The sequence below is a fragment of the Monodelphis domestica genome, chromosome 5 (genome assembly GCF_027887165.1).
Source record: "Monodelphis domestica isolate mMonDom1 chromosome 5, mMonDom1.pri, whole genome shotgun sequence".
In the NCBI taxonomy this organism is placed as follows: Eukaryota; Metazoa; Chordata; class Mammalia; order Didelphimorphia; family Didelphidae; genus Monodelphis; species Monodelphis domestica.
In genome coordinates this window covers 216,699,346-216,709,770 of record NC_077231.1, presented here as the reverse complement: position 1 = coordinate 216,709,770, position 10,425 = coordinate 216,699,346, and the positions used below count along the sequence as shown (strand labels likewise).

Sequence of the window (10,425 nt, the reverse complement as noted above, 5' to 3'; positions counted from 1 at the left end):
ATTCTCTCTGTGTGACATTTACCCTTCCACTGTTTGACATTGTCCCTTCTCCTCTCTTTCTGACAATTTATGTATACTTCTTGTATAATACTTCTCCATTGGAGAAAGAAATGGCAGACCACTCCACTATTTTTGCCAAAAAAAAAAAAAACCCTTTGAATAATACGGTGCATGGGATCACAAAGATGTGGACACAACTAAAAGACTGATCAACAAAACCTATGGAATACTAAATCTACTTCCCTGTGTATTTGACACAAAAGTCCACATTCTAGAGTGAAATGAGACCTCACTCTCCTTAATGATTCTGTGTTCTCTCTTTAATGTATCTCTTCCACACCTTGACATAATGACTCCCCATCTCTGAACAGCCCTATAGAAATAATAACTTTAATGTATTGTTTAATGGTTTTCAGAGCTTAAGCACATTATTTTTTTAACTTGGAAAAATGTACACAATATAATGAAAAGTGAAATGAGTAGAATCAAGAGAATATTGAATATAGATACAGAATTAATATTTGAAGAATAATGTGCAAACACAGGAATAATATGAGCACAATTACAAAATACTTCATACAAATAAAGTCAGAACTAAATAATTGGAAAAATATTAATTGCTCATGGGTAGGTCAAGCTAATATAATAAAAATGACAATTCTATCTAAATTAATTTAGTTATTCAGTGCCATACCAATCAAACTACCAAATAAGTATTTTATAGAACTAGAAAAAGTAATAATAAAATTCATCTGGAGGAATAAAAGGTCAAAAATATCAATGAAACTAATGAAAAAAAGATGTGAAAGAAGGTGGCCTAGTAATACCAGATCTCCAACTGTACTATATAGCAGCAATTATCAAAAAAGTCTGGTAATAGCTAAGAAATAGAATGGTAGATCAATGGAGTAGATTAAATACACAATATACTGGGGTAAATGACCTTAACAACCTAGTGTTTGGGAAACCCAAAGACCTCTTGAAATAAGAACTCACTCTTTAACAAAAACTGCTGGGAAAATTGGAAAACAGTATGGCAAAAACCAGGTGTAGCCCAATATCTCACACCTTTTAACTTTCAGACACTGAACACTTTCTTCCATTTGATTCTGACCCCTCCCTTCTCTATGTCACACTGCACCAATTTGCATCTCAGTAAAATGCTGCTCAGTTTTTTCTCTGATTAACTCAATGTAGGATCTGGATGCCAGAAACACCAATAGACCTTCTTGGGGAAAATCAGGATAGTTGCAGCTTCAAGGATTCGGGGGCTCTTAATGGACAGTGACAGAAACCTTCCCAAGGACAAGAAGAGAAAATCACCACCATAGTAGAACAGCTAGTATTTCTGTCTTCCTGACAGCTTTCAGAGAATTTATAGGAAAGCAAAGAGAACTAGAGCAAGAGTTTGCTGTCTGTCCACAGACATGTCAAATTTAGAGGTAATGGTTATGTTTGTGGTCTCTATCGAGCTCTTTCTGGGAACTTCGCTAAATGGCTTCATTGTGTTGCTGCATTGTATCATTTGGGTCAAGACCAGGAAAATTTCTTTGTCTGACTTCATCATTCTGAATCTGGCTCTCTCCAGGATCATTCTGCTTGGGATAATGATGTTTGATACTGTTTTATCCATATTCTATCCCCATTTACAAAACGTAGGCATATTGATGCAAATTATTGATATTTTCTGGATGTTTACCAATAACTTAATCATCTGCCTGACCACTTGCCTCAGTGTCCTCTACTGCCTGAAGATTGCCAACTTCTCCCACCAAGCCTTCCTCTGGCTCAAGTGGAGGGTTTCCCATGTGATTTGGGGAATTTGGGGGGGCTCTGGGCTCTACTCCTTCTTCAGCGCACTGGCAATGATTCTGAAATTTAGTGAATATGCTGACCTCAGTCAAATGAAACTCTCAGGAAATTACAGTGAAGAGGTCAAGAAAAAGCTAACTAACTATTATGTTTTACATATTCTTGGTCTCCTCTGGTCAGTTATTCCTCTCTGTGTGTCTCTGCTTTCCTCTGTCCTGCTCTTCCTCTCCCTGGTGAGACATACCAGGCAGATGAAGCATCATGCCAATGGCACCAGGGACCTCAGCACCATGGCCCATGTGAGAGCCACCAAAGTCATCCTCTCTTCTTTCATACTCTTCATTGGATACTTCCTAAACTTATTTCTTGCCATGTCTAGTCATTTCTTTCCAAGACCCAAGCAGGCAGTGATGATTTGGAGACTGTTTTTTATTGCTTATCCCTCTATTCAAACCTTTGTTCTAATCCTAGAGAACCGGAAGGTAAAACAAGCATTCATCAAGATGTTCCAGGTCAAAAAGTGGAGGCTGAAATGTACGCCTTGGGAACTTTCACCCAAGACTTGAGAAAAGAACTGCACTGTCTTTCAAACTGTCTCACAACTGAGTTCTTTCATCATTTTCCTCCCCTTTCTCTTCCCTTCCCATAACACCACTTTCTGCTTGGCAAAAATTAAGGAAGTATTTTTATATAATGACAACAGCCCTGGAATTGGCTCCAAAAATACTTAGGTTACTGAATCTGCTCACCTTTGAGACCTATGAAAAGATATTTCACTCCTCTTAGCCTACATTCCATCATCCACAGAATAACTGTCTAGTATGAGTTTAGCTCACAAATTTAAATTCAATTATTGTAACCACAATAGGAAAGATATAAATGATTTGGCAACACCGAACTCTCTCTTTGTCCATCTTCCTCCCCATGGCTCTTACATGCAAAAGTGAATCTCTAGAGGGAAGATGAATTCTAATAGATCAATCTCTAGGCATGAAAAGGACAAAATTCAACAAAAGAAGGAATCTCTCATCTAGTACAAGGGCAAGTGGCAAACTTTTGATTTCCAAATTTCATTATGCCCAGACTAAAATGAGAGACTTGTCACTCCAGTCACACTAAGAACCATACTCTTGATGTCCTCCTATTTCTTCAGTAGCACCATAGTAAACAAGATAAAGCAGCAAATTCAGTAATAGCTGAGAAAGGACATGAGGATTCAAATACTAGAAATAAAACAGAAACACACCTGAGAGCCAAGCTGTGCAAAAGAATTCACAGCTGAAAACAACCCAGCAATGATATCATTTGAGGGAGTGTGGAACAGCAGCTTGTCTCATCTAAGATTCGAATGTAAAAAAGAATTGTCACACTATGATTTGAATATTCAGTGTGGGATTTCGTGGAATGTGATGTCACTATAATGTTTATAGCCATCTCTCTGGTTCTTCCTGCTTTTAAATGAATTTAATTTAAATAATTTTTTTTGCATACATTTAGGATCATTGAGGCTTTTCATTAGCCAAAATATAGCACAAAAGCACTCAGGGTTTGCTGCTAATAACTGCATATAATTGTTATTTATAATGAGCAATGATTTTGAATGGATGGATGACAGAGAGTAGCTCAAATCTGCAGGAGCTTTCTGCAGGCTCACTCTTAGTGGAACTCTGGATATTACATGTATAACAATCACAAGTTCATTGTGTATTGTTTATACTATAACTATAAAATTCTGACAACAGTAGCTCCGTTTCACAGCATCCAGTTCATGGTTTCCATAAACCTTTCTCAAGATGCATATCAGGATATATTTGCTTCTTAAATTTTGTAGCTATAGGTGCTATTTTCTCTTACTCTGAAGAATGTCAATTTAATAGGTATTGTTTGCTACAGTAACTATTCCAAAAGTCAAACACATAATAATAAGTAAAGCCTTTATTTATCATGAGGATCTTGTGTGTTGGAAAGTCATTCCCCATCCACTAAGGAATCATAGGAAGCTTTCAGATGTAGAATCCCCAGGGGAAAACTCATAAACTTTTGATATTCTCTCTGAGAGAATGACCAAGCGCCATTTTACTAATTTTGTTACTTGCCAAGAAAGTTTGGAAACTCAACTCCCTGGGAACATGCATGCCCACATCTATTGTGGCTAGTATCCTGTTAAGTGTTCATTGTATCTGAATTTCTTTTGTTTTCACTCCTAAAACTTTCTGAGTTTTCCTCCTTTTTCCCTCAATAAAAACTTAATAGATAAATGTCTGTCTGGGCCCAAATGCACTTATAGCACTTGACTTGTGGAAGAAATCCTTTATATTCTCTGTTTTAGCTAACTTTGAACAAATCAGGAAACATTACAAACTCATACGCTTATTCTCCTCAACCATTTACTGAGTTGAAAGATGTCAATTCTCACGTTTTAGAAGGAAGCAGATATTACTTAAATCATCTTGCAACCCTAGAAAAGAAGGAACATTTTTAACACTTTGGAGATGGGATTTAGCCTATAAAAATGGAGAGATGAGAAACCATCTTTGGAATTACTGTATCATCACCCCAGTAAGGGAACTGGTGTACTAATCTGCACAATCCCACTCTCATCTCCAGAATACAGTAGAATATCCCTCAAAAAATCTCTTCAGTGCACCCTTCCCTTTAATGTGGATGCTCAGTGATCATATAATCAATATTCAAAGAGATATTTTCCCAAAAAAAGAATAGAAATGGGTAGGAGAAACTGATTGATTCTTTTTCTTATTTTATTAGGATCTAATTTTTCCCAATTACATGTAAACATGAATTTCAATCTTCATTTGAAAAATTTTTTAATTCCAAATTGTCTCCCTCCTTCTATTCCCTTACTCCTCATTGAATGAAGGCAAGCAATTTGATATAGGGCATGCATATATTCAGGCAAAGTACATTTTCATATTATTCTTCTTGTAAAAAAAAACCCACAACCTTTACTCAAAAAAAAAAAGAAGAAGAAGAAGTATGTTTTGGAAAGTATCGAGATTCTAGCAGTTCTTTCTCTGGAAGTGGATAGGATTGTTCATCATGACTCCTTCAGAATGGTCTCGGATCATTGTTTGGCTGAGAATACCTATCCATCCACAGTAATTGGTGTATAATATTGCAATTTCTGTGTTGTATGGTTTCCTGGAACTACTTATTTCACTTTGTACCAATTCATATAAGTCTTTCCAGGCTTTTCTGGGAACATCCATTTTTTATAGTACAATAATATTCCATTACATTCACATAATACAACTTGTTCAGTCATTCTCCAATTGATTAATATCCTTCAATTTTGAATTACTTTTACCACAAAAAGAGGTATTATAAATATTAATATATATATATATATATTTCTTTTGTGTGTTTTTGATATCTTTTTGGAACACAAACTTAGTGGTATTACTGAGTCAAAAAGTATACACACTTTTAAAAACCTTTGGGCATTGTTCCAAATTGCTCTCCAGACTGGTTGGATCAGTTCACAACTCTAAAAACAATGCTTTAAGCTTTCAAACATGCACCTTGCTTTCCTTTATTTTAAAGGTATATAATAAATTCAACATATAACCTTCAAAACTTCATTGCTCATCTTTTTTCCTTCTGAACTCCCTTCACTTCTCTTCACTGCAATGCTTGAATATGAAACTATTAAATGAAATTAAAAAGAAAATTAAATCTACTAAAATAATGGGCAAAAGCAGGAATAACTAGAGCATCTACTCAACAGAAGCAAATTGTAGGACTAATAAAAATAGTATAGCTCACCCATAAACTTCAGATCTGTTGGAGAGCATGTGCACACACAGATAGAAACCAAGTAGGGAGGCACATGAGTAGGGAAATCCCTATACCTGAAGTCACACCTGATCCTAGATAACAAGATCCTAGATAACAAGCCTTCTTGTCCTCAGTATGTTTAGAGAACCTGTATCATTCCAAAAAACATCCCCTGTGAACAAGGGGTCAACCATCCTCACAAAATGATATTCAACTAACACCTTGGAATTAAACAAGCCAACCTAAGAGAATCACCAAAGAGCTCTGAGAGGCAAGAGAAAGGATGTGCTAGGAAAATTAAACCATTCAACACTTTCCCTCATACCTGGATGGAAACTATCTAAGACCATGAATACTGAAGCCTTGAGAATAGCAGTATTTCCCTGACTCTGTTTTATTAATTAACTTTCATCTCAGATCTTACCTTTCTTAAAAGCAACGACACACATAGCTGACTAACTGCTACCAACTAGCAATTAAGGTCAAGAGTCTCAGAAATGGCAGCAGCCCTCCTTTCCCACCCAAATTACTAATCCTGTTTCTGGTCCAAACCCCAAAGCTGCTATCCCAGAAAGCAACTACTTTGAAGATGATACCTGGTGTAAGATTAAAATTAATATTCAATAACTCCAAGTATTATATTTTATAAGATTTATTAATAATCACTTGAAGTAGAGGAAAAGTTTAGCCTGAGTAAAGACAAGTTTACTGGACCACCAAAGCAGGAGAAGAGAGAGAGAGAGAGGCAGGATGAGGTTAAAGAAAACTTATCTCAAAAACATAAGGACATAATGTAAGGACAAAAGTAGAATTCTGGGAAATGTAGTCCTGGGGTACAAAATTCTAATTACACACTGGAAACTACATCTAAAGATGCTGTAGCTACAACCTAAGGAATACTCATAAAAGAAATTTCTAGTCACCAATATCTTGATTGTAAAATATGATTTTATCATTTGAAAAGACACTAAAGACAACAGATTATCAACTGCTTTGCTGCTGAACCCTAAGGGCTATGGCATCTTTATAAAATCTCTCATTTAAAAATCTTGATTCTTGGAAGGAAAGCTATAGCAAATGCAGACAGCATACAAAAAAGCAGAGACATCATCTCATTGACAAAGGTCCAAATAGTCAAACTTAAGGTTTTTTCAGTATGTATTGCTGTGGGAGTTGAACTGTGAAGAAAGCTGAGAGCTACAAAGACAATGTTTTTGAGTTGTGGTGCTGGAGAAGACTGTTGTGAATCCTTTAGAAAGCAAGATCAAAACTCAAAGAAAAATAATTCAGACTATTCTATGGAAGGTCAAATACAGACGCTGAAGTTTAAATGCATTGGCCACATAATGAGAACACAGGATTCTGGAAAAGCCCTTGAACTTGGGAGACACTGAAGGCAAAATAAAAAGAGCACGGTAGGATATGAGATGGATACATAGTCATGGAAACAGTGAACATGTACTTGGACAGACTTTGAGAGGTCATGGAGATAGAAGGGTCTGGTTGCAAGGAGTCATGAAGAGTTGAATACATCTGTATTAGTGAACAATAATAACAATAGGAGTCACATAATAGACAGCAAAAATTCAAAGTTCAAAACATAAACTAATTCAAAGGTTATTTGTAAATTGATTTCTGCTTTACTTTAATTTCTGAAACACTCAAATATCCAAAAAGATTTTCTAATAAAACTGAATTACCTGTTATTGAAAAACTTTTATCTTTTCCATGAATCAAGAAAGAGTTAACACTTAAAATAGGAAGATATTTTTATTTTACTTCACTGTTACTCCTTAGAAACTTCTCTCTAATTAGAAAAATGACCTTCCTTTCTTGCCTACAAAAGAATGATTCTGGAGCATGAGAAATGCTCTCAAGACTTAAGATCTAAAAAAAGACTTAAAGAAAAAGACTTAAGAAATTATAAGACAAAAGCAGCTACAGGACAAAATCAATTACTTGTAAATGGGATCAGCAAGAAAATGATACAGATAATATCTCAGTCTCCTCAACAACAATTAAGTTGTTTTTCACAATAGAGCTAAGAACTTGAGTCCAGGATTTCATTGGTACAGGAAATTCCTGGACAAGGAACCACACTCTGCCCATGCAGGTCAGCATCTTCTCTACTATTTAGAGAGAGTAACCTACAGAACTGAGATGTTCAGGGTCATACATCATAGATGTGTCAAACATAACCCTTAAACCCAGATCATCCTGGGTCTCTCTCTCCTTTTCACTTGCTCCTTGATTAATAACAAAGTGGATTGTGGAAGCTCCTGAATTCTATCAGTAAGTTTATATTTCTTTCATTTTGTACTAAATTGTGTTATGAGTCAAAATTGGGTACTAACAAATATTCATCCCTTTGTCTTGGTCTATCACCAATACTCCATTCTGTGAAGAGTAATGTATCTTCTCCTCTCTTTATGGTGTTTACCTATACCTTCTATGGAATACTTCTCCATTGCAGAAGAAAATTACATTCCAGTATCTTTGCAAGAAAATCCAATGAACTGTATAGTACCTGGAGTCACAAAGAGATCGACACAACTAAATGATTCAACAAGCATCTATGCAATACAAAATCTACTTCCTTGTGTGTTTGACACAAAAGCCTATTTCTTCCAGTAAAAGGAGACCTTGCTCTTTTTTAATGTTTCAATGTTCTCTCTTCCCTGTGATTACCCCATATCTTGAAATAATGATTCCTCATCTCTTAATAGCTCTGAGAAAATAATCATTTTAATGTAGTGCTCCTAGGATTGCTGAGGTTGTTGTTGTTCTTGTCCTCAATATCAATGAGTTCAACAGCATGAAAATGGTTATTAGGAAAATATTAAGTTTTATTCGTGGAAATAATACAAAGAAGATTTATTTAGAAGTTGCCTAGCTTGCCAACCTAAGGACCACTGAGCTTTTCCTTCTGTCTAACTTGCAATTGAAACCTCTGTGTTTTTACTCTCCCTATTGGAATATGCTCTCCTTGAGAACAAAAATGTCTCACCTTTCTGTTTGTATCTCCAGCCCTCACACGCAAAGTGTTTTTTCATTCATTGATGTATACATTATCTCATTGATTCTTACAACACTATGAAGTAGGTGCAATTATTATCCTGAGACTCAGAGAGCTTAAATAACTAGCACAGTGTCACACAAATAATAGCATCAGAAGCAGGACTTGAATTCACTTCTCCCTGATCTCAAGTGAAACACTCTATTCTGGGGCCATGATGCTTCTCCCTATAGATAGCTGGCATGGAAACCTAATTTCTGTGTGGAACTTTGGATTTCAAATAACAAATAGTTTCTTCTCTGTGACTCTGTCCCCTCCCTTCTCTGTCACACTGCACCAATTTGCATCTCAGTATAGAGTAGCTCAGTCTTTTCTCTGATCAATTGAATGTAGGGTCTGGACTCCAGAAACACCTGTAGATCTTCTTAATCTGGATAAATCAGGAGAGTTGTGTAAACTGGCCACAAGGACTTCTGGACTCTTTCTGGCTAGTGACAGAAGCATTCCCAAGGCTAAGTAGGGAAAATCACCACCACAGTAGAATAGCTCGTATTTCTGTCTTCCTGACAGCATTCAGAGAAGCAAAGAGAACAAGACAGAAGGTGCTGTCCATCTACAGACATGCAGAATTTAAGTGAACTTGTGGTCTTTGTTGTGGCCTCCATTGAGTTCTTTCTGGGTTCGTGGGTAAATGGCTTCATTGTGTTGCTGCACTGCATCACTTGGGTCAGAAATAAGAAAATTTCTTTTTCTGACTTCATCATTCTGAATCTGGCTCTCTCCAGGATCATCCTGCAAGGTATACCAATGGTGGGTGTTGTGTTAATGGTTTTTTATCCCCATTTACATCACAGAGGTTTATATGTGAAAATTCTAGATATTTTCTGGTTGTTTACCAATAACTTAAGCATCTGCCTGACCACCTGCCTCAGTGTCTTCTACTGCCTGAAGATTGCCACTTTCTCCAACCAGGCCTTCCTCTGGCTCAAGTGGAGGGTTTTTCATGTGGTTGTCTGGATTCTTGTGGGATCTGTGCTCTATTCTTTCACTATATTGACACTGATTTTAAAATACCACATTTCTTCTGACATGAGTCAAATGAAACTCTCAGTAAATTACACTGAAGAAGTCAAAAGAATAAAAACTCATTATTATATCTTGAATTTTCTTGGTACTCTCTGGTCAATCCTTCCACTCTCCTGGTCCCTGGTCTCCTCTGTCCTGCTCATTCTCTCCCTGGTGAGACATACCAGGCAGATGAAACATCATTCTATTGGCACCAGGGACCTCAGCACCATGGCCCATGTGAGAGCCACCAAAGTCATCCTTTCTTCTTTAATACTCTTCATTGGATACCACCTTGCCTTCTTTCTTGCCATGTCTACTTATTTCTTTCTAACCACCAAGATGTCAGAGATGATTTGGTCACCGATTTTTGTAATTTATCCCTCTATTCAAACCTTCACTCTAATCCTGGAAAATCAGAAGCTGAAGCAGGCATTCTTCAGGATGTTCCAGATCAAAAAGTGGAGACCAAAATGCTAGGCCTTGGGAACTTTCATCCAAGTTTGAGAAAAAGTTCACTAACTTTCATACTGTCTCAGGAATGGGTTAAATGGGTTCTTTCATTATTTTCCTCCACTTTTACACTCCAGAACATTACTTTGTCCTCCTTAAAAATTAAGGAGGTAATATGATATAATGGAAAGAGCCTCAGAATTGGATCCAGAGAATTGGATTACCCTCTCTGCTTATCTTTGAGAACTTGTACAAGTTATTTTACATTGTTCAGCCTTCATTTC

General features: G+C 36.5%; 2 protein-coding genes across 2 annotated transcripts; both read left to right on the top strand.

Annotated features, from left to right (window-relative positions):
• The first annotated feature begins 1,427 nt into the window (after positions 1-1,427).
• Positions 1,428-2,378, top strand: T2R3F (bitter taste receptor Modo-T2R3F). Its single transcript, NM_001039871.1, has one exon. It carries the CDS (start codon positions 1,428-1,430, stop codon positions 2,376-2,378), a length of 951 nt encoding a protein of 316 aa, NP_001034960.1.
• A 6,866-nt stretch (positions 2,379-9,244) lies between these two features.
• Positions 9,245-10,168, top strand: T2R3H (bitter taste receptor Modo-T2R3H). The gene has a single exon (NM_001039857.1). The coding sequence runs from the start codon at positions 9,245-9,247 to the stop codon at positions 10,166-10,168; it is 924 nt and encodes a 307-aa protein (NP_001034946.1).
• The last annotated feature ends 257 nt before the right edge of the window (positions 10,169-10,425 follow it).